The following is a 24,626-nucleotide window of genomic DNA, read 5'->3' as shown; positions in this document are numbered from 1 at the left end:
CCATCTGTTATCCAGCAACCAACAGGCACCAGACTTCTCTGCAGTCCCATTCACCCTGGACCTGGTATATAAGATGACGGCTGAGTGGTTCAAGCGACAGCAATTCCATTTATTATATTTTTTTCTATTCCCTAAGAAGAATGGCTTGACCATTAAATATTCTTTTACCTCGTGTTACCCCATCATCTTCATAAACCGTAAGCTCTGGCGAGCAGGGACCTCACTCCTGTTGTTCCATACAAATGTTGTGCTCTGTTACATTACATTTGTATTTGTTTCCTATGATTTGTAAAGCGCTACAGAATATGATGACGCTATATAAATAAAGATTATTATTATTATTATTATGGAGGCAGTGAACTAGTAGTAGATTAAAGGTGCTGCAACTATGTTAGTTGGATCTTGGGATGGAGCTGGCGCTCTGCAGCCAGGCGAGCTTTCGCCAATCCAAGCCCCTGTCTCTAGGCTACTCCCCAAACAGCACTTCTAAGAACCTTTTGTATAAGATCAAGTGTAGTAGCGTTCTTATAAGTTTAGGATATGGCGGGTGAGGGGAATGTAAACAGATGCGCAAGAAGCGCTGAAATAATATCCCTAAATGGTAAAAGTTTGCAAGTATATTTTGTGGATTACACAGCAGGGTGGCGACAAAGTTAACAACTTTGATGTGGAATGCCCTGTAATAGCTCTTGGGCGGTGTGCCTTTTATCGCCTAGGCTCAGCAGTTTCAGCACCGCCTGCTGTCGCTTAGCGACGGCACTGCTGCTGTGCCTAGAGCTACCGACTGATGACGCCATGCCCACGGATGGTAATTCGGAGGAGGAGGAGGTGGAGGAGGGGTGGGAGGAGGTATAGTAGGCCTTTGAGACCTGGACCGAGGTAGGCCCCGCAATTCTCTGCGTCGCCAGTATATGAGCAGCCCCAGGGTCAGACTCGGTCCCAGCCTGCACCAAGTTAAGTGTAGTAGCGTTCTTATAAGTTTGGGATATGGCGGGTGAGGGGAATGTAAACAGATGCGCAAGAAGCGCATGATGCGCATGGAGCTGGCGCTCCGCTGCCAGGCGAGCTTTCGCCAATCCAAGCCCCTGTCTCTAGGCTACTCCCCAAACAGCACTTCTAAGAACCTTTTGTATAAGATCAAGTGTAGTAGCGTTCTTATAAGTTTAGGATATGCCGGGTGAGGGGAATGTAAACAGATGCGCAAGAAGCGCTGAAATAATATCCCTAAATGGTAAAAGTTTGCCAGTATATTTTGTGGATAACACAGCAGGGTGGCGACAAAGTTAACAACTTTGATGTGGAATCCATGAAAACAACCCAAATTTCTGCCTGACACACCTCGTTTGATAAAGGGACGATGTATGGAGGCAGCTATATGGACGACTTTTGGAGGTAGCAATGGAGACAACGTGTGGAGGCTGCTATGGAGACAATTTAATTTGGATAGTGCCTGTATGTGGCAGTCCCAAACATTTTTCAAACCAGAGGAGCAGGTAGGTGGCCCTCCAGTAAAATGGAATAGATTGAGTGCCTGTATGTGGCAGTCCCAAAAATGTTTCAAACCAGAGGAGCAGGTAGGTGGCCCTGCAGTAAAATGGAATAGATTGAGTGCCTGTATGTGGCAGTCCCAAAAATTTTTCAAACCAGAGGAGCAGGTAGGTGGCCCTCCAGTAAAATGGAATAGATTGAGTGCCTGTATGTGGCAGTCCCAAACATTTTTCAAACCAGAGGAGCAGGTAGGTGGCCCTCCAGTAAAATGGAATAGATTGAGTGCCTGTATGTGGCAGTCCCAAAAATGTTTCATACCAGAGGAGCAGGTAGGTGGCCCTGCAGTAAAATGGAATAGATTGAGTGCCTGTATGTGGCAGTCCCAAACATTTTTCAAACCAGAGGAGCAGGTAGGTGGCCCTCCAGTAAAATGGAATAGATTGAGTGCCTGTATGTGGCAGTCCCAAACATTTTTCAAACCAGAGGAGCAGGTAGGTGGCCCTCCAGTAAAATGGAATAGATTGAGTGCCTGTATGTGGCAGTCCCAAAAAATTTTTAAAACAGAGGACCGGGTAGGTGGCCCTCCAGAAAAATGGAATAGATTGAGTGCCTGTATGTGGCACTCACAAAAATTGTTTCAAACAGAGGACCGGGTAGGTGGCCCTCCAGAAAAATTAAATGCATGAAATACTATAGCAAGAGCCAGTGGGCCCTGTCAAAAAATAGCCATTTTCCTCTGCTTTACTGTACAAAGAGGAGGAGAAGGAGGAAAATGAGGAGGAGGAGGAGTGGATCAATTATTCAGGTTGAGCTTCCTTCACCTGGTGGAGATTGGAAATTCTGAGAAATCCAGCCTTTATTCATTTTAATAAGCGTCAGCCTGTCAGCGCTGTCAGTCGACAGGCGTGTACGCTTATCGGTGATGATGCCACCAGCTGCACTGAAAACCCGCTCGGACAAGACGCTAGCGGCAGGGCAGGCAAGAACCTCCAAGGCGTACAGCGCCAGTTCGTGCCACATGTCCAGCTTTGAAACCCAGTAGTTGTAGGGAGCTGTGTGATCATTTAGGACGATGGTATGGTCAGCTACGTACTCCCTCACCATCTTTCTGTAAAGATCAGCCCTACTCTGCCGAGACTGGGGACAGGTGACAGTGTCTTGCTGGGGTGACATAAAGCTGGCAAAAGCCTTGTAAAGCGTACCCTTGCCAGTGCTGGACAAGCTGCCTGCTCGCCTACTCTCCCTCGCTACTTGTCCCGCAGAACTACGCACTCTGCCGCTAGCGCTGTCAGAAGGGAAATACTGTTTCAGCTTGTGCACCAGGGCCTGCTGGTATTCATGCATTCTCACACTCCTTTCCTCTGCAGGGATGAGAGTGGAAAGATTTTGCTTGTACCGTGGGTCCAGGAGAGTGAACACCCAGTAATCGGTGCTGGAATAAATTCTTTGAACGCGAGGGTCACGGGATAGGCAGCCTAGCATGAAATCTGCCATATGCGCCCCAACGCGCAAGAATTCACTCCCCTCACTGGCCTGACTGTCCATTTCCTCCTCCTCCAACTCCTCTTCTTCTGCCCATACACGCTGAACAGTGAAGGACTCAACAATGGTCCCCTCTTGTGTCTCGCCAACATTCTCCTCCTCTTCCTCCTCATCCTCCTCCACCTCCACCTCCTCCGATATGCGCTGAGAAACAGACCTGAGGGTGCTTTGGCTATCAACAAGGGAATATTCTTCCCCTGTCTCTTGTGACGAGCGCAAAGCTTCCGACTTCATGCTGACCAGAGAGTTTTTCAACAGGCCAAGCAGCGGGATGGTGAGGCTGATGATGGCGGCATCGCCACTGACCATCTGTGTTGACTCCTCAAAGTTACTCAGCACCTGACAGATATCAGACATCCACGTCCACTCCTCATTGTAGACTTGAGGAAGCTGACTGACCTGACTACCAGTTCTGGTGGAAGTTGACATCTGGCAGTCTACAATCGCTCTGCGCTGCTGGTAAACTCTGGATAACATGGTCAGTGTTGAATTCCACCTCGTGGGCACGTCGCACAACAGTCGGTGAGCGGGCAGTTGGAGGCGGCGCTGCGCTGCCCTGAGAGTGGCAGCATCTGGGCTGGACTTCCTGAAATGCGCACAGATGCGGCGCACCTTTGTGAGCAAATCAGACAGATTGGGGTATGTCTTGAGGAAACGCTGAACTATCAGATTTAACACATGGGCCAGGCATGGCACATGTGTCAGTCTGCCGAGTTGCAGAGCCGCCACCAGGTTACGGCCGTTGTCACACACAACCATTCCCGGCTTGAGGTTCAGCGGTGCCAGCCACAGATCAGTCTGCGCCGTGATGCCCTGTAATAGCTCTTGGGCGGTGTGCCTTTTGTCGCCTAGGCTCAGCAGTTTGAGCACCGCCTGCTGTCGCTTAGCGACGGCACTGCTGCTGTGCCTAGAGCTACCGACTGATGGCGCCGTGCCCACGGATGGTAGTTCGGAGGAGGAGGTGGAGGAGGGGTGGGAGGAGGAGGAGGCATAGTAGGCCTGAAACACCTGGACTGAGGTAGGCCCCGCAATCCTCGGCGTCGGCAGTATATGAGCAGCCCCAGGGTCAGACTCGGTCCCAGCCTCCACCAAGTTAACCCAATGTGCCGTCAGCGATATATAGTGGCCCTGCCCGGCAGCACTCGTCCACGTGTCCGTGGTCAGGTGGACCTTGTCAGAAACGGCGTTGGTCAGGGCACGGATGATGTTGTCTGACACGTGCTGGTGCAGGGCTGGGACGGCACATCGGGAAAAGTAGTGGCGGCTGGGGACCGAATACCGAGGGGCGGCCGCCGCCATGAGGTTGCGAAAGGCCTCGGTCTCTACTAGCCTATAGGGCAGCATCTCCAGGCTAAGCAATCTGGAGATGTGCACATTAAGGGCTTGGGCGTGCGGGTGGGTTGCACTATATTTGCGTTTCCGCTCCAGCGTCTGGGGTATGGAGAGCTGAACACTGGTGGATGCTGTGGAGGATCGTGGAGGCGACGATGGGGTTTTTGTGGCAGGGTCCTGGGCAGGGGGCTGACTATCAGCTGACACAGGGGAAGGAGCAGTGGTGTGCACGGCCGGAGGTGAACGGGCTTGTTGCCACTGAGTGGGGTGTTTAGCATTCATATGCCTGCGCATACTGGTGGTAGTTAAGCTAGTAGTGGTGGAACCCCTGCTGAGCCTGGTTTGGCAAATGTTGCACACCACAGTCCGTCGGTCATCCGGTGTTTCCTTAAAGAACCTCCAGACTTCTGAAGATCTAGCCCTCGCCGCAAGAGCCCTCGCCACGGGAGCTTCACTAGTTGACACATTTGGCGCTGATGCACCAGCTCTGGCCCTGCCTCTCCGTCTGGCCCCACCACTGCCTCTTCCAACCTGTTCTGGTCGAGGACTCTCCTCCGTCTCAGAAGCACTGTGTTCACCCGGCCTCTCAACCCAGCTTGGGTCTGTCACCTCATCATCCTCCGATCCCTCAGTCTGCTCCCCCCTCGGACTTCCTGCCCTGACAACAACTTCCCCACTGTCTGACAACCGTGTCTCCTCATCATCGGACACCTCTTTACACACTTCCACTACGTCAAGAAGGTCATCATCACCCACAGACTGTGACTGGTGGAAAACCTGGGCATCGGAAAATTGCTCAGCAGCAACCGGACAAGTGGTTTGTGACTGTGGGAAGGGTCCAGAAAACAGTTCCTCAGAGTATGCCGGTTCAAATGCCAAATTTTCCTGGGAGGGGGCAGACTGGGGGGGAGGAGGCTGAGGTGCAGGAGCTGGAGGAGTGGCGATTTCGGTGACATGGGTGGACTGCGTGGAAGACTGACTGGTGGTGGACAAATTGCTCGAAGCATTGTCAGCAATCCACGACATCACCTGTTCGCACTGTTCTGGCCTCAACAGTGCTCTACCACGAGTCCCAGTAACTTCAGACATGAACCTAGGGAGTGTAGCTCTGCGGCGTTCCCCTGCTCCCTCATCAGCAGGTGGTGTCTCACCCCGCCCAGGACCACGGCCTCTGACCCCTGCAGTAGTTGGACGCCCACGTCCCCGCCCTCTACCCCTAGCCCTCGGGTTAAACATTTTTAAAATGAGAGTTATAACTTTATTTTTTTTTTAACTTTTTTTTTTTTTTTTTGTGTTTTTTGTTTTTTTTTGTGTTTTTTTTTTTTTTTGAGTTTTTAAAACCAAACAATGCTATCCTATTGCTATGGCTATTTTCTAGCCAAGTATCAAAGCACACTACTATGCCAGATGAGATGACACTGAGTTAGTGCCTAATTGAAATCCAACCCCTACTAAATTTTCCCACTTCGGTCTTTGCTATGGATATGTGCGTCACTAAGCGCAGAACACAGCGGTCGCAAGTCTCACTACAAATTGCTCAGAATTGGCTAGTACATGCACTGCAGAAAGTACAGCCACCAGCAGATCAACCAGAAATCAAATATATAGAACGCTACTGTAGGCGTAAGTAAGCTGTTTGTATTCTCCTATGGCTATTTTCTAGCCAAGTATCAAAGCACACTACTATGCCAGATGAGATGACACTGAGTTAGTGCCTAATTGAAATCCAACCCCTACTAAATTTTCCCACTTCGGTCTTTGCTATGGATATGTGCGTCACTAAGCGCAGAACACAGCGGTCGCAAGTCTCACTACAAATTGCTCAGAATTGGCTAGTACATGCACTGCAGAAAGTACAGCCACCAGCAGATCAACCAGAAATCAAATATATAGAACGCTACTGTAGGCGTAAGTAAGCTGTTTGTATTCTCCTATGGCTATTTTCTAGCCAAGTATCAAAGCACACTACTATGCCAGATGAGATGACACTGAGTTAGTGCCTAATTGAAATCCAACCCCTACTAAATTTTCCCACTTCGGTCTTTGCTATGGATATGTGCGTCACTAAGCGCAGAACACAGCGGTCGCAAGTCTCACTACAAATTGCTCAGAATTGGCTAGTACATGCACTGCAGAAAGTACAGCCACCAGCAGATCAACCAGAAATCAAATATATAGAACGCTACTGTAGGCGTAAGTAAGCTGTTTGTATTCTCCTATGGCTATTTTCTAGCCAAGTATCAAAGCACACTACTATGCCAGATGAGATGACACTGAGTTAGTGCCTAATTGAAATCCAACCCCTACTAAATTTTCCCACTTCGGTCTTTGCTATGGATATGTGCGTCACTAAGCGCAGAACACAGCGGTCGCAAGTCTCACTACAAATTGCTCAGAATTGGCTAGTACATGCACTGCAGAAAGTACAGCCACCAGCAGATCAACCAGAAATCAAATATATAGAACGCTACTGTAGGCGTAAGTAAGCTGTTTGTATTCTCCTATGGCTATTTTCTAGCCAAGTATCAAAGCACACTACTATGCCAGATGAGATGACACTGAGTTAGTGCCTAATTGAAATCCAACCCCTACTAAATTTTCCCACTTCGGTCTTTGCTATGGATATGTGCGTCACTAAGCGCAGAACACAGCGGTCGCAAGTCTCACTACAAATTGCTCAGAATTGGCTAGTACATGCACTGCAGAAAGTACAGCCACCAGCAGATCAACCAGAAATCAAATATATAGAACGCTACTGTAGGCGTAAGTAAGCTGTTTGTATTCTCCTATGGCTATTTTCTAGCCAAGTATCAAAGCACACTAATATGCCAGATGAGATGACACTGAGTTAGTGCCTAATTGAAATCCAACCCCTACTAAATTTTCCCACTTCGGTCTTTGCTATGGATATGTGTGCCACTAAGAGCTAAACACAACGGTAGCAAGTCCCCCTGCTAATTCCTCACAAAATGGTACTAGATGCAAATTAAAATAAAAAAAGTAGAACGTTATTGTAGCCCTAAGAAGGGCTGTTGGGTTCTTTGAGAATCACTCCTGCCTAACAGTAAGCTAATAGAACACCCTAACGCTTTCCCTGACCAGCAGCAGCTCTCTCCCTAGCGGCATCCAGACACAGAATGATCCGAGCAGCGCGGCCAGCGGCTAGTCTATCCCAGGGTCACCTGATCTGGCCAGCCAACCACTGCTATCGACGTGTAAGGGTACCACGTCATGCTGGGTGGAGTGCAGAGTCTCCTGGCTTGTGATTGGCTCTGTTTCTGGCCGCCAAAAAGCAAAACGGCGGGAGCTGCCATTTTCTCGAGCGGGCGAAGTATTCGTCCGAGCAACGAGCAGTTTCGAGTACGCTAATGCTCGAACGAGCATCAAGCTCGGACGAGCATGTTCGCTCATCTCTAATCGTAACATATTCAGTGTCTTTTAAAGGGGTTGTCCGAGAGTTATGAAAAAAACAAACATGTGAACGCAGCCTGAAAGAGCTCTCCAATTTTGGTCACCCTCATTTACATTTTTACATCACAACCAAGACTAAATACCATGTAGTTCAATAATAAATGAGAGAATCTTAGAGGCCATGAGTGTGGCTGTGTGATCCTTTCCTGTAGTACTTCCTAGTGGTATTTTATTCTCCATGCCATCTTCTGGGAAGCAGGGGAAAAAAAATAAAAATTATTCCAAATGTAGTGAACTTGATGAAAAAGCACTCATTTTCTTGTGGGCTCTGTTTTTACAGCTTTCATTGTGCACTCCAAATGATATCACCACTGGAATTCATTGGGTCGCTGCGATTATGTGGGTACTAATTTTATATAGGTCTTTATTTGGTTTAAAAAAAAAAAATGAAAACCTTTTGTACAAAAAAAAAAATTCCTTCATTTTGCCATGTTTTGACGCTTATAACTTTTTAATACTTTGGCGTACCGTGCTGTGTAGGGTGTCATTTTTGCAGGACATGGCGCCAGCCAGATCCTAGATGCCGGAACCCATGTGGATCGTCATTTAGGTGCCGCCATCACGTTTGATGTCGGCATTTAAAGGAAACCTACCATTTCAAATGGTAGGTGTAAGCTGTAAACACCGAGCACCAGCTCAGGGTGAGCTGGTGCTGGTGCTTAGTTTCGTTAGTGTTAAAACCGCGGTATCACGGTTTTAACACTTTTTAAACTTTATAGCAGAAGCTGCTTCGGCGCTGCGCGCGACCGTGCGCGCGCAACGCCTGCAGCATTTCCTATGTAGGCGCACGCAGCGCCGAAGCAGTTTCTGCTATAAAGTTTAAAAAGTGTTAAAACCGCGATACCGCGGTTTTAACACTAACGAAACTAAGCACCGGCACCAGCTCGCGAGATCGCGAGGGGTCCGAGTGGGAAAACCCCTTTAAGGGTTAACACCCACGATCAGTGTCAGCACCGGTCGCGGGTTTGAGCTGCATTAATTCAGCTAACACCTGCTGTGTACAGAGCGCGCTCAGCCAGTGAGCCCGCTCCGTACACCCTTACCCAACATGTGACATAGTTACTGATGTCAGAAAGAGGAGTAGAGATCAATACATTCAGAGTAGCACACAGGTTTTAGTGTGCAATCCAAAACACCGCTCCCGTAGGGCACCATGCGCCTATGAGGGACGTACACTCACCGGCCACTTTATTAGGTACACCTGTCCAACTTCTCGTTAACACTTAATTTCTAATCAGCCAATCACATGGCGGCAACTCAGTGCATTTAGGCATGTAGACATGGTCAAGACAATCTCCTGCAGTTCAAACCAAGCATCAGTATGGGGAAGAAAGGTGATTTGAGTGCCTTTGAACGTGGCATGGTTGTTGGTGCCAGAAGGGCTGGTCTGAGTATTTCAGAAACTGCTGATCTACTGGGATTTTCACGCACAACCATCTCTAGGGTTTACAGAGAATGGTCCGAAAAAGAAAAAACATCCAGTGAGCGGCAGTTCTGTGGGCGGAAATGCCTTGATGCCAGAGGAGAGTGGGCAGACTGGTTCGAGCTAATAGAAAGGCAACAGTGACTCAAATCGCCACCCGTTACAACCAAGGTAGGCAGAAGAGCATCTCTGAACGCACAGTACGTCAAACTTTGAGGCAGATGGGCTACAGCAGCAGAAGACCACACCGGGTGCCACTCCTTTCAGCTAAGAACAGGAAACTGAGGCTACAATTTGCACAAGCTCATCGAAATTGGACAGTAGAAGATTGGAAAAACGTTGCCTAAACTGATGAGTCTTGATTTCTGCTGCGACATTCGGATGGTAGGGTCAGAATTTGGCGTCAACAACATGAAAGCATGGATCCATCCTGCCTTGTATCAACGGTTCAGGCTGGTGGTGGTGGTGTCATGGTGTGGGGAATATTTTCTTGGCACTCTTTGGGCCCCTTGGCACCAATTGAGCATCGTTGCAATGCCACAGCCTACCTGAGTATTGTTGCTGACCATGTCCATCCCTTTATGAGCACAATGTACCCAACATCTGATGGCTACTTTCAGCAGGATAATGCGCCATGTGATAAAGCTGGAATCATCTCAGACTGGTTTCTTGAACATGACAATGAGGTCACTGTACTCAAATGGCCTCCACAGTCACCAGATCTCAATCCAATAGAGCATCTTTGGGATGTGGTGGAACGGGAGATTCGCATCATGGATGTGCAGCCGACAAATCTGCGGCAACTGTGTGATGCCATCATGTCAATATGGACCAAAATCTCTGAGGAATGCTTCCAGCAGCTTGTTGTATCTATGCCACGAAGAATTGAGGCAGTTCTGAAGGCAAAAGGGGGTCCAAACCGTTACTAGCATGGTGTACCTAATAAAGTGGCCGGTGAGTGTATATCGGCCGTATATATAATAACCCTCCTTTCATTAGCATGTAAAGTCCTCTCACTTGCCAATGACAGTAGTAAAGTCATCAACATGGGCAGGAACAGGACCTGCACTGAGTTTTGCGTATGTGCGGGACCATAGAAATTAATTTGCAGAATTACTCTTTCCATCAAGCAGGGAGATACATAAGCCTCCAAAATATTTTCTCTATAAAAGACATGACATAGAAGCACGGAGCTGGTATATAAACAAAAAGATTTATACATTTATTTCATGATCTTCTTTTGAGAGACAAACCACAAGTACAAATTTACAAAACTCTAGTCAAACATGCCCTGGTATCGCTGTTTCTCCTTAGCCCGCGATTCGCTGATGGCGGAGTCTGCCAGCTGTAAATAACGTCTGATGTTGGCATCTATGGAAAGAAAAATAGGGACAAAGTTAAGAATTTCAATATATTTATATACAAAGTATTGGGGGCAGCAACTAAGATGGAGAAGCAAATATGGTTGAGAAATCCCCAAGTTTTATTAACTTCCCCCAAATGTCTACTTGTGACAAACTCGCTCTTTGCCACTGTGGGATTTAATGGACCAAACAAGAATCACTGAACTGAATGGCCTTGCCAAGTTCAGAGATTGTAGGTTCTCTCAGTAAATCCTAAAGTTTGTTGGAACAACTTCATTTGTAAGCAATGGACTTTAAAAGCGTTTGTCCAGAGTTTAGAAGTGATAGCCTAAAGGCCCGACTGCTGGGACCCCTACCGATCACAAGAACAGGACACCACACCATCTGGGAGTTCTGTTCCCACAAATTGATGGAGCGGAAGGTTACAGTAGCCATCTTTAGCATCCTTACAGAATAGAATGGAGCAGCCTTGAGCGCATACTTTTCCTGCCTCTCCACCCTCTGGTTAAAACAGGAGCCTTATTGTTCAAATCGACGGAGCCCCCAGAAGTCAGACCCTTACTGATCAGCTTGTTATCCCCCTTTCCTTTGGGTAGGAGATAACTGCTAAACTTGAGACAGTCCCTTTAAACTCAAAAAAGTTGAGATCAAATCAAGATCAAGACATCACAATGAACAAAGGAGTGGAAGGATGTGATGTAAAATGTACACTTAGTATATATACCTTATAGAGGACCTGTCACCAAATTTTGCTCCCCTGGCTAACAATGTCTGCTGATAAAGGGTTACAATTCCTCCCTCACCTAAAATTAGCTTCCAGCGAGGCACTGTACCTTAATTACAGCCATTTTTCAAATATGCAAATTAGCTTTTCAGACTCTCCAGAGAGGGGAGGAGTCAGAGATACTAGGGAGCCACGCCCCATTATTCTGACTGACGGCTCTGTGCCTCCTCAAATCATTGCTCTGCCTCCTTGTACTTAGGGACTGTCTGCTAATATTCAACTACAGACATAAAGCTCTATGTACAGATAGGAAATATTGTGTACATTTTTTTTTTTTTTACACGGTGCCTTGTGTTACATTCATGACATGTGACCAGTGACATCATCACAGGTCCTTCAGACGTCTAAGAATAGCAAACTGTACCCCATGTATGTAATTACATGAAATCACAGCAGCCTCCATGGACCTGAGATGTCACTAAGGGACCTAAGATGATGTCACTCTGGTCACATGGCATGAACTGTGACCAGCAAGGAGGCATAAGGCATGGGTTAGGATTAGATGGGATGGGCCGCCGAGCAGGACAAGCACCCTTCTGATGCCAGGTAATATAAGCTAAAAGGTGATTTCTGTGGATGCAAGCAAGCTAAAAGAAGGGAGTCAGTGAGTTATTAGAGCTCTATAGGAACCTGTCACTGGCTGTATATGTGCAAATGTGGTGACAGGTTCCCACTATAGGAGTTTGCCCATAGTCTCAAATCCCCTAGTGATGTTTACACAATAAAGATAATTTTTAAACCCTTTCTTTACAATTTTACTCAGTTTTATTGCCATTTTATCTCCTATCCCTCAGTGATGGTCAGTGTAATATTCCAGAGTGTGGGTAGGGACTCTCTTAGCAGACACTTCTTGATCTCTCTGTGCTGTGAGATGCTGTGTTCTGACCATGTGCTTAGATAATTAGGGTCCAGGTTTATATACACTTTCATTTAGTCTGAGCATTCATTAGTGTCGGACACATATATAGGGAGATAATTCCACACGATAACTCCCATTGATGAATGGAGGGACCAGATTTTCCATGTCATATGTAATCAATTCCAACTAATGGGACAATTGGGTTGCCCCATCTCTATTCCCACTGGTCAGCATTGCGGAGGAAAAGCAATATCTTGGGCTGGTGTTATAACAATTCTGAGGTATATCTTTTCTGCACTCTATTCTTCCTAATAGAATTTTATACAATTTTTAAAATTTTATATGTAGTGCAGGTATTGAACCCTATGGGATTGCTGGATATAGGTGAATGGATCAGAGCCCCATTAAGACCACTTCACCATTTAGCTGGTTTCACACAAACAGCCGCCTGTTGGAGAGAGGAGGGGTGAGCACTGCTCCACCCTCCTAACTCCATGGGGAGAAATGAGGCATGGCCATACTTACAGAGACAGGGAGATAAAAGCTCTTTTTAAAAATCTTTTTCCATGGTACGGCACAGTGGGCAATACGTCCATTAAATGGATGGATTTATTTCCTATATGGTATACAGGTATTTCCTGTATGATACCTGTACCAAAACATTATTGTATGGGTAGCATACAACCCAAAATATCTGCTCTTGTGAAAGATGCCTAAGGGTGCAAGGGAATTCTTTTTTCAAGACTATTGTGGTCCCAACATCTGGACCTTCACTGCTCTACAATATATGATATACATAGTAAGAAGCGCTGCAGCAGTCTTACCTTTGGGTTGTTGGGAAGCAGCTTTGGTTAAGTAACTGTGGGCTGTGCTATAGTCTTTCAAGTGGTAGCTGGAGACCCCTGCCCGGTATAGAGCCTTTACATTATGAGGCTGGATCTTTAGAGCCTGCAGACTGCATTCATAAACACGTTCATATTTCGGGGGCTGATTCTGGAGCAGACACGCTACAATATAGAAAGCATGGGGTTAACACCACATGGTTCACACTTCGCAGTTTCCTCTAGGGGTAACATACTACCTGCTAAGTTGTTATAACAATCTGCTTGAAGATTTTTGAGTGTTTCCATCTGCTGAGGCGTGAGCTCAGCTGTAGTCGGGCCCAGTCCAGGAAGGGGGGTCAGTAACGAAGGGTCCAGACTACGAAGCTGGAGGAGGGCTCGGTGATACAGACTCACAGCCTCTCGTATGCGGTGCTCAGAGTAACAGGCGTTACCCTGTGACTTGAATAAATTGGCCTGCAAGAGGCGCTCTTCCACTGTTCCATCCTAGGACAAAAATTAATTTTTAGTAGTGGCTATACTGGGTATTGCAGCTTTGTCCTATTCAAGTATGACTTGACGTAAGATACCAGATGTTTAACTACTGAATTGCAACTTAAAGGTAGCAGCCCAAGTTCCAAAAATAGAAACCTTTAAATAAATGACTAACTACCGGTATATAAAATTTGGTCAGCATCAACATGTCTTGACCCGACCACATACAAGTATCCAGTGAAACGCATGTGATTGGTAAACTGCAAACGCTGGTTTTACGGATCGCATGCGTTTCACTGGAAACTCACATGCAGTCAGGTCAGGCCACCCTTTGGCGCTAGCGTTGAGTTCGTAAATGCAACATTGACAGCACATGTGCCCACACTCTGAAAGGGATAGCTGACAAATATCTGTAGGGAGTCGGCACCCGTAGCTTTGAAAGTACTTAAAGGGAACCTGTCATCAGAAATTGGCCTAATAAACCAATACCAGGATGTTGTCCAGAATAGTATAGTTGTTGTCCAAAATGGTATAGTATAATAGTTATATAATAATAGTATAATAGTTATATAACAGGACAGTACCAGAATAGTTGAAATGTTTCTTTTGTGATCCAGCTCGTTGGCGTCATTCCGAAAATCATTTTTTAAGTTAGATGTATAAAGTCAGGGAGGTGTAGAGTTCAGCACTGAAGTCAAGCTCTCCCCACCTATGAACAACTCCTCCCATGTGATTGAAATCATGCGCCAGACCTCAGGAGATCGGACCAATGATGTCCCTGGATCCAGGACAATCAATTACAGTTAAGGAGGCATTTTACGGCAGGGAAAGCGTGACTTCAGTGTTAAACTCTCCGCCTCCTTGACTTCATAAAACCATTTCACATCTCACTTCCAAAGTTGATTTTCTGGATGATGCCACCGCACTTGGCCAAGCAAGAAACATCATCCAGAAGCTGCTCAGCTGCTTGACAACATACTGGTAGTAGTTTATTAGAACAAGTTCTGATGACGGGTTCCCTTTAAGTGTTCAGACAAGTCCTAGAATCTCTTCACTTTTCATCAGGCACAGCGCCATATATTGTACAGTGGTTGTGCTTGGTATAGCAAACCCAATTTATTTGAATGGAACAGAGATGCAAAAAGGTCTTGTTATGAATCATAGGATTTTTCCCAGAATCTGTAGGCGGGGTTAAATCTGCTATCAGCTCCCTGCTTAAAACTAAACTAGATGAGGGCGATTGTATGAGAAATGTAGAGAAGGACGGGTCAGGTGGAGGAGGAGAGACCAAAGTAAAAGGAACATGTCTTGTCCTCCTGCCTGGTCGTCCCTCTGTAGCATAATCAGAAACAAACAGCTCAGCGGATTGGCACTTAGACAGGAGCCGGCTCAGGTATTTCAATACAAAGCGCCAGCTCAGTTGCGAACAACCCTTTACTACCATCCTTGGCGTTAACGTGAATTATATCTGTGACGTAATTACTACAGGACTGTCAGGCGCCATCGGTGGTCGCTTCGGGTTACTACAGACTTATACACCCAATATTGAAAAGCTAAGAGATTATACGTATAGTGTTCTGATCTACCTGGACATCCCCTTTAAGCAACTAGCTCTGCTCTTACACAATAATGAGTCCTTCCCCTTTATCAAGAACAACCCCAGCCGGTTGTCACCTATAAGTCGTATAACGCAGCAGAACTGTGTGTCTGAATAGGGCTCCATAACGGCCTCTGCACTCTACCTGCTCAGCCATAGTTCTCCCCCAGTGACATGCTGCTCCAGCTCCACTCTACTCCCCAGCCGGGATCTCGTCACGTGACACCAAATTTAAACAACTTTATTTACAGTTAACAAAAAACGTCAACACGCAGCATCGACACCTCGCCGCATCACACCGGGGGCCGCACCGGATCTATAACAAAAAAACGTTGTAAACTAATCCCTCGTCTCCAACGTAACCAAAATCTTTACAATTACCATAAACCTGACCAATCACACGCTAGTACGTCACCACAGCACGAGAGAAAAAAAAGAGGCGGGAACTCTGGGGAAAGGTCACCTGACACCAAGAGCCAATGAACGCCAATTACAAATCTTGAACTACAAAAGGGAGGAGCTTTTACCAAATTGACGAATCGCTTGGCGAAACGTTCAGTTAATTTGCATAAACGGCCTTGGCAGACCAATCAACTGCAGTGTACGTTAAAGGACACGGGAATAGACGTTAATTGTCCCTAACTGTCGGTTGTGTAAAAAGATTTACCGTAAACGGTGGTGTCGTAATGTGTGTGTAGTGGAAGAATATTCAAGGTGTGTTGTAAGGACATCTTGGCGCCCACTTCCCTCTACTTCCGGGGCGTGGTCTGCGGGCTCCTCGTCCACTTCCTGTGTGTTCAGAGCACATCCGCCCTGTGTCTTTATCTGTGATCAGCGGCATCATGAGCGGCCTGGACCCGCGGAGGATGAAAGTGACGGAGCTGCGAGCCGAGCTACAGCGGAGGGGCCTGGATTGTCGGGGACTGAAGGCAGAGCTCAGTGATCGGCTGCAGGAGGCGCTGGACTCCGAGATGCTAGGGGGAGGAGAAGAGGAGAGAGCGCCGGGCAGCATGGAGGAGGAGACCGAAGAAGAGCGGGCCCTGGACCTCGCTGAGGGGGAGGACGACGAAGACGCGGCCGCCGCCACCGCTGATGAGCAGCTGGAAGAGGAGGAGGACGAGGCGGCGCACAATGAGCGGGAGCCCGGCGCCCAGGAGGAGCAGCAGCAGGAGGAGGAGGACGACGACGATGCACCTGCAGAGGGGGCTGCTGAGGCGCCAGAGGAGATGGACCAGGCGCCACCTACTGGTGATGCTGCCGCAGGAAACCTGAATGGAGCCGCGCAGAAGGAGGAGGCCGGAGACTCGGAGGGGAAGGATAACGCCGAGCAGGCGGCAGGAGGTAAGAGTGCCATGTGCCGACCACAACTCCCAGCATGCAACTGCAGCCCGGGAGATGTATCACAAAATCTGGAGTGCGACTAGATTTTCCAGATTAACCCCCTGCTGATGCATGCTGGTACATGTAGTTCTACGGCAGATGTTAAACTACATCTCCCATCATGCATCTGCCATTGGGGGCAATCTGGAAGATATAGTATCCCCAAATGTACCCCAGCTGTTGTGATACTACATCTCCCAGAATGCACGGACAATGCGGGTACACACAGAATTACATCTATTGTAAAAATTCAAATTCCCGTCGTGCATCTGACCGTGGGGGTTGTAGTTAACTATATATGTATCTGATTGCCACTCTCAGACCGTTGGTGAAAATAACACTCCCATCATGCATCTCTGCAAATTTATGTTCTGCAGGAGGCGATTTTGAAACTACTTTCCACAAATGTCCCCACAGCAGATGCATGATGGTAGATGTAGTTCCCCCAGTCAATGGGGAAACGGCTTTGCACCTGCTGGGGTATTTTGGTTGTATAACTGAGTGATGACCATGTCTAGGGAGGCATGTGTGTGATGTAAGGGGACGCCATACATCAGAATAGAAACCTTCAGGCTTGCATAGTATTATCTCTCCTATGGAATAATCATTCATGGGGACTGTGGTCCAGTGGTTTAATACTCTGCTGTACTCCTGGAACATTATATATATGTGTGTCTTTAACTTTGTGCTTTTTTTTCTTTTATAGATGAGCAACAAGATAAAAAAGACATACAGGCGAAGAATGCTGGAGCGGCACGTCAGGGAGTCAAGAGGGTGCGGGAAGAAGAGCAGCGGGGGCGCACCTATCATGAGTACAAGGAAGAAGGCTACTTCAGTCGGTGAGATAAACCAGGATATTACTTATGGCTAGAAGTCCTGTGCTAGTATCCATATGGGGAGGGCAACCAGACCAATCTAACAAGTTTGCCTCGATGTGTATAGTGCAAGAAGATTGGCGGAGTCGTGGTCTCTGTGGGATTCCCAGTGTTATTGTATTTTAAGAGTTTTATTATATAATTTTTGGAAGGATTGTATGTAAATTCCCTGTTCTTTATCTGTAGGTCGAAATCACCGGTACCCCCCGAGGAGGCTGCTGAGGATGTGGAGGACAGCGTGGTGTGTCTGGATAAAGGTAAGATGTTCTCAAAGTAAAACTACTATTATCCTGAGTAGTGAAGGGCCCAGTGATCGGAGACGTTAAGCCATAACTATTGATAAATGTGTGGGTTGTTCAAGGTCCAAAACTTGCACTTCACCTCTTGCATGATGTCTTATTGAAGAGTCTGCTGTGTTCTATAAGTGGTCTAGTGGTGATGAAAGGTTCCACAAGCAAATCCCATTTATGTGCACTACTTTCCTGGCTACTACATACTGTTTAAAGCTTATTCACCACAGAACTGTACTGATCACGTATGGATCGTATACAAAGAGTAGGTTGTCATTAATAACCCTAACATGGTGCAGTACATGGCTTTACTTGTCTGAGAGCTCACGGTTTCCCATCTCTGGTTGTAGCTACCTGCGATCTGCAGCTCAAAATGGATAAAGATCAATTTGGCGGACGACCACTATTCGCAGAGAAGTTCCCCTCCCTGTGGGCAGGATCTCGGGCTACTCACGGCGTGACAAAGGGGAAGGCATATTTTGAAGTGAAGGTAAGATTGCTTCTACCATGGATCTTGAGTGGTCTTGTGTTGCATTGAGTTTAGCCTTCTATGTAGGGAGTCCATTTATTGTGTACCAATGCCTTGTACAGGCTGGCTTGCTAACCATTATGTTAATCAGCTTATTGAGATGTGCATATGATAATCGGCGCCAGATATTCATGTGTAAATGAGCCGATGTCTTGGTCAGTTACAAAACGCCATTCATTTTCGCCCTGTTAACAGATGGTAACAAAATAAGGGAGTGTATATGGAGAACGGTGCTCCTATATAAGGGAGTGGATTCATGGCCATGTACACTTGCGGTTCTTTTGGATATAAAAAAAAAAAATGTGACTAAAGGAAATTTACCATCATGATAAACCGGGGACAGTTTCTGTTCCAGGCACCTTGACTCTAGTAACTTTCCTATATTTGGGGATATATGCCTGGATCTATGAGGAGGTGTCCTTGGTTTATCATGATGGTATCTGATTCCCTTAAATCTGGGAAATTAAACAGTTGGTGAAAACCATTTTCATCCAAGATGCACTTTGAACTGTTATCATTGTAAATCTTTCTCACTTTTTTATTTTAGGTGACGGAGAATCTTCCAGTGAAGGAGGGCTCGTCTGAATCTCCTCTGCTCCGCGTGGGCTGGTCTGTGAGCCGATCTGCCGCTCAGCTTGGTAATGCCGTCTTATTGCTGTGCTTTCAGTAAAGCTCCTTGTGACTGCTGCTCCCAGACTCACCACCTTCTTCTCGTGTCTCACAGGTGAAGATGACTTGTCCTTTGCTTATGACGGTCGTGGACTCAAGGTCACCAGTGCAAATTTTGAATCCTATGGGGAATCGTTTGAAGTAAATGATGTCATTGGATGTCTGGCTGTAAGTTCTTGCTTTGTATTAATGATCTATTGACAATTGTAGAGCAGGAGGAGCTGAGCACATAGTATAACTTGCTCATGTGCAGTCCTGTGTCTTTGTGAGCCTATGTATAGAGATGGGGCTACATGCTTGACTCCTAAGCAGAGAATGAGCTGATAATATAGAAATGACAACTTTTGCTAAACTTTGCTTTAGGTGTGTTTGCATGCTACTGGGAAGAGGGGCACTGAATTGGTGAATCCTTAAACAATCTTCTTCTGTTTTATCTCTTCTGTACAGAACCTAGACGCTGACCCAGTGGAATTATCCTTCTCTAAAAACGGCACGGATTTGGGCCAGGCTTTTGTTGTAGATAAAAGTACTCTTGGGGAGCAAGCTCTTCTGCCCCACATCTTGTGCAAAAGCTGCACTTTCCAAGTCAACTTTGGACAAAGGGAAGAACCTTGGCATCCACCTCCAGATGGCTTCTCATTTGTGAAGGATTATCAGCCTGAGGATCTGACCAGGACACCTGTCTCACCTAAAACTTCAGAGGAGTGCGAGGTACGCCATGTTACTAATGTCGGAGACAAAGCATACGTTTGTGCCATGGCATGGGGGCGAATGGCTGAGTTCCAGGATCCGCACCCATATTTAATAGTGTATGTGGGGTCCCCCTGTTCTACAGCCTGGCCATCTACGCCACAACTTTGTTTTTATGCATTTTCTATCATCTTTAATTTTATTTAGGTTTTACTGATGATCGGTCTCCCAGGCACTGGCAAAACCACTTGGGCCAAAAAACATTGCGAAGACAACCCAGAAAAGCGATTCCAGCACCTTTCTACAGAAGCATTAGTCCCACAGTTAAAGGTATGTGAGGAACATGCACTTCATGTTTTGGTATTTTCTGCCCACAGGATAGGGGGCAGATTGGGGGGGGGGGGTAGAATTGGCTATTACACGTTCCCCTTATCTGCTGTAGGCTAGCAGGTTTTGGAAATGCTGTAGGCCCATCTGGAAGTTCCATAGAAGTAAACAGAAGTCTTGACTCGCACTGCAAGTTCTACATGTTTTCTGATGCTTTCTTTTTAGACATTGGGTCCAGATGCTCCAGAACTGGATCAAAAAGCTAAAGATAATCTTGTGCAGCTGGCAACAAAATGTCTCATCAGGCTGGTACCGGTGGCAGCGCGCAGGAAGGGCAACTACATTATTGATCAGGTGAGGGGATAGTGGCATGGGCTGTAAGGTTTTCTTCAATTATTGTGACCCAAGACCAGGAGTGATGGAACAAACAGAACAGATAAAGGTATTTCCATTATACCTCTTTAGTCACTGGAAAGACTTCTGTGTTTCACCACTCCCTGGTCTAGGCTTACAATAACTTGAAGACCTAATAGAAATGTGAACTCTGCTTTAGATGCATTGGCCACTTGTCTTGTTGGCCCCTTTCCTTAATAACTGGTGTCCTCTCTTGCAGTGCACGGTCTATGGCTCAGCTCAGTGCAGGAAGATGCACTGTTTCAGGGGCTTTCAACGTAAAGCGGTTGTGCTGGTTCTTAAAGATGAAGAATGGAAGAAAAGATTGGAGTCTCGCAAGGAGCAAGAAGAAGAGATTGTCCCTGACTATGTGCTCCTGGAAATGAAAGGTATCTGATCACCACCATGGTCTCTACAGTGTGCAATGTTATCTGCTTGTTTTCTTATATCCTTTTCTTTCCTCTTCAGCAAACTTTGTGATGCCTACAAAGAGCGACTTTCTAGAGGATGTTGTCTATGCCGAGCTTAACCAGGAAGAAGCTGATGCGTTGGTAGCAGAGGCTAAGAAGGAAGCGCGCCTGAAACTTCCTACCAATGATAAGAGGAGAAATCGTACACAGAAGCGGGCTCGCACAGACAGAGGACAAGGCGGAGGTGAGTCGTCACTCAATGGAGGACACATGTCTATTGCAAAGCTTAGTGCTGGCCCTAAAATCCTCTTTTTTTTATTTTCCCAGGAAACTACCAGCAACAAAGGAACTTCAACAGTCGTATGTACATGCAACACTCCAGGCCGCAACCCTATCATCAGCAGCCACCACGTCAGTACTGGGGAGCCCAGAGAGGGGTAAGTATGAAGTACATATGTACATTGAGGATTCTGAATAGTCAGTTGGATACGTTGGAGGCTTGTCGTTTTTGTTCTTTGTGCTTTTTAATAGGATGTATGTAATTCTTTTCTATCGATCTTCTAGGGATACCAGCAGAACTACTACGATCGCTATTCTGACCAGCAAAATAGATACTATGGACAACAGAACTACAGACCACAGAGCAGGGGAGGGGTAAGTTTGTTGAGCGTTCTTCTAAAATGCTGATCTATATAGTACATTTCCACCAGCTTTTTAACGGCTGTATTGTGTTTGTTTGTCCTGAAGCTCTTAGTCTATTTCGCCTAGGTCATTGGTCATCTATCTCCTATTATTAAAATGTGTAAACTCCTACCAAATTTTTTAAACTAGCATTGAATAGTCATAAATTATAAAATATATATATATAATTTTTTTTTTGTAGTATCTAAAATATGCAGACAATAAAATGTCAAGATTCCAATACAACAATAGCCATCAGGCAGGCGAGTCATCATGAAGGGGACAAAGTTGTGTAGTAAATGAATTTCACGAAGACAGTAAGACTACCCTGTCACTACACTCTGTTTCCAATACAACTGATCTCAAGTTCCAATATAAAAGCACTGCATGGTTATAGCTTCCTTGCCCATGTTCAGTGACTGCGCCGCCAGGCGGCCCGGTGCACGTGGTGTGAAATTGTCTTGCTACACAACTTTCTGCAACTGTGTTTCCTTCAATGTCCCCCCCCCCCTGATAAGATTTGTGTTGACTCTCCTGCCTGATGGCTTTTGTTGTATTGGAATCCTTGACAAATATTTTGTCTACATAGTATAGAAACTACAATTAAGATGAAATAATTTTTGTAATTGTTTTTGACTATTCAATGCTGGTTTAATACATTGTGTAGTAATGCTTGGGGAAAGCAGCTCCACTCCTGCTCAAGGGGGTTATACCAGTTTTTGCTAGTTATCCATTGGGTAGTGGACAACAAGCTAATTGTTGAGAGTCTAACTGTTGGGACCCCCACCGATCACAGGAATTTCTGACGAATGGTGGAGCAGCATGTTTGTGGTGTTCCATTTTATAGTATAGGAGTGTCAGACATGGCCATGCTCTGCAGTCTCTGGCTCTTAGATGGAAGTGCTGGGGATGCCTCAGTGCGGCTCCAATTTCTGACCTGATGGAACTGCTGCTCCACCCTTTAATAACTGGAACGCTGTTGACTTGGACTGGGCGTGGTTCTGTATAGCTTGGTTTATTCTGTACATTTACAACTCTAAGTTGGTGCTATACAGCATCTTGTCCTTCTGCCTTGTATAAATTGGTTTTAATTTTCTCTTTCAGCAGTGGCAAAACTACAATGACAGATCACAATACTGGGATTACTACGGCTACCGTGGATATCGATGAAAAGTCCTAATGCAGGGGAAGGCAGCACGGGGGGCTTGGATTGTATATTTCTTTTTTTTTTCTTTTGTTTTTGTTTTCTACATTAAAAAAAAAAAAGCAAAAAATCCTTTTGTGAAGAAAGTGCAGCGCATGTAAAGGGTCATGGACTTGATCTCCTTTCAACGTGTGTGTGTGTTTTTTGTCAAGCTTAGAAAAACCTTGTGAGGTGTATTGCAGGATTGTCGTCCTCCTCCCCCCCCAGGGCATCTTGCAGCAGGCACCTGTGTGAATGTCCAAACAGAGGGCTCCGTCCTGCCCTGCATCCTCCTGCTTAGCTGGGAGTAATATGCAGTAATTTTTACTTCCGTCTCATTATAACCCTGTAACCTTTTTAATTTTTATGCCAAGAAACATTTTTAAGAAATAAATTTTGTGTGATGTCATTTCTGTTCAGTTGTGGGGGGGAGGGGGCTGCCCACGTCTGTATGCTGCCCACCACCTGCTTTCTTTTCACACTGCTCTGGCTTCAATGTTATTAATGTAGAATAAGTAGAAAATAAACCCTCCGTATCTTGTTGAATAACATTGTTTGTGTGCCCCCGTGGAATCGGATATGCACTTGCATTTTATTACGCGTTCTTCCCCGTTCTTTGACACTACAGATCCTCACTGCCTGGATGGTGTCTATACTGCATATGGTCCATCTCTCCTTGTACACATGACTGTACTATACTACACATCCTTCAACACCTTACACATTTACTAAGGTTGAAAGAAAAAAAATACACAGGTCTAATCTATAATTGTAGGGTGTTGATTTAAAGAAATGCAAAATCCCCTTTAGAAGTCAAAGTTGTCTTGTCTCCAATGCCCCAGCATTGCACCTTGCACACAGCTCCTGGTCTTTGATGTCCCATGTATGCAGCTCATATGGGTCTTAACATTATATTTTATAAACTCATTTCTAGAACAAATGATTTGCTCCTAGATGCAACTAAAGAAATTGGGGCACATTTACGAAGACTACACTGTGCAGTCTGCAGGGGGCGCTATAATCAGTATATCTGGTACCTCCTGCACTCTTCCAACAGTGCACTGCTTTTTTTTTTGCGCACCTTTAACATGGGGCGTTAATTATGTTGGACTTTGCATGTTAAATCTGCCACATGGTCTTCACCAGAACGACCCTTTCAATGCAGAAATCTGTGTCACATAATGAGTAGTGCAGCCACTACACACAAGGGCTGTGAGCATACACTGTATGTATTCTCCCTGCAGTTAAATCAAAATGAAGGAGGCAGGACAGGGTTAAAGTCATAATGGCTGCCTGCTATATAGTAGCATCCCTGTATTAATGGGCTCACCTGGTCTGTGACCCCAAATTATTCAACATACAAACAAAATGTACCCCTCAAAATGTAGTTCTTATTGTTCAGATTGTACCAATAAAGATTTACCCCTTTGTTTTATTGGAAAAGTCTTAGTCTTGTCCTCCCTCCCCTTGTTTTGAGGGGTTACATTTGGTTTGTATATTCTTCCTGCAGTCAGTCTTATAGTATCTTAATTTGACAGATGAATATGATGGGGTTCTCTGTATGATCTCAGTTTTGTACTTGGTGGTAAAAGAAATTTTTTAGCCAAGGTTAGGAATGGGTTTTTCAGCAAAGATAATTTTTTTTGGCTTTCCTTTTCATGGCCATAGCTATTCTAAAATAAAAAAAAATCCGGCATAGAGGGTAGAGAATTAGCAATTCCAGTTTTGGCATCTGTCTGTTTTCAGGTGTGCAAGTGGTGATAAATCCATCTCCCCTTGTGTTTTAACCCCTTAACGCTGAAGCCACTTTTCACCTTCCTGACACGGCCCATTTTTTTAAAATCTGACGTGTCTATTTAAGTGGTTATAACTTTGGAACGCTTTAACATATCCAGTTGATTTGGAGATTGTACTTCCTGTTGGTTCAGAAATTTTATCAATATATTTAGTATTTATTTATGAAATAAATGGAAATTTGGCAAAATTTTAGAAAAAAACAATGTTTTCCAAATTCAAAATTTTC

At 45.8% G+C, this 24,626-nt stretch overlaps 2 protein-coding genes across 3 annotated transcripts; one reads left to right on the top strand and one right to left on the bottom strand.

Annotated features, from left to right (window-relative positions):
• Positions 1-10,455: 10,455 nt before the first annotated feature.
• On the bottom strand, positions 10,456-15,578 carry TTC9C (tetratricopeptide repeat domain 9C). 2 transcript variants are annotated; one of them, XM_072118440.1, is made up of 4 exons: positions 15,558-15,578; positions 13,345-13,591; positions 13,088-13,270; positions 10,456-10,627 (listed from the first exon to the last, which is right to left on the bottom strand). In XM_072118440.1, the coding sequence occupies exons 1-4, from the start codon at positions 15,558-15,560 to the stop codon at positions 10,533-10,535; spliced, it is 528 nt and encodes a 175-aa protein (XP_071974541.1). In that variant the 5' UTR covers positions 15,561-15,578; the 3' UTR covers positions 10,456-10,532. The 2 variants fall into 2 exon arrangements, with proteins under 2 accessions (XP_071974541.1, XP_071974540.1); XM_072118439.1 differs by lacking the exon at positions 15,558-15,578 and adding an exon at positions 15,322-15,531.
• Positions 15,579-15,762: 184 nt separating this feature from the next.
• HNRNPUL2 (heterogeneous nuclear ribonucleoprotein U like 2) lies at positions 15,763-23,152 on the top strand. The gene is made up of 14 exons (XM_072118438.1): positions 15,763-16,517; positions 17,263-17,395; positions 17,618-17,688; positions 18,072-18,211; positions 18,798-18,888; positions 18,975-19,087; positions 19,367-19,630; positions 19,817-19,939; positions 20,162-20,290; positions 20,550-20,718; positions 20,798-20,983; positions 21,067-21,176; positions 21,304-21,393; positions 22,525-23,152. Exons 1-14 carry the CDS (start codon positions 16,019-16,021, stop codon positions 22,588-22,590), a joined length of 2,184 nt encoding a protein of 727 aa, XP_071974539.1. The 5' UTR covers positions 15,763-16,018; the 3' UTR covers positions 22,591-23,152.
• The last annotated feature ends 1,474 nt before the right edge of the window (positions 23,153-24,626 follow it).

This window comes from Engystomops pustulosus, chromosome 7 (genome assembly GCF_040894005.1).
Source record: "Engystomops pustulosus chromosome 7, aEngPut4.maternal, whole genome shotgun sequence".
Taxonomy (NCBI): Eukaryota; Metazoa; Chordata; class Amphibia; order Anura; family Leptodactylidae; genus Engystomops; species Engystomops pustulosus.
Note: the sequence above shows the minus strand (reverse complement) of the source record. Positions and strands in the feature narration are given on the sequence as shown.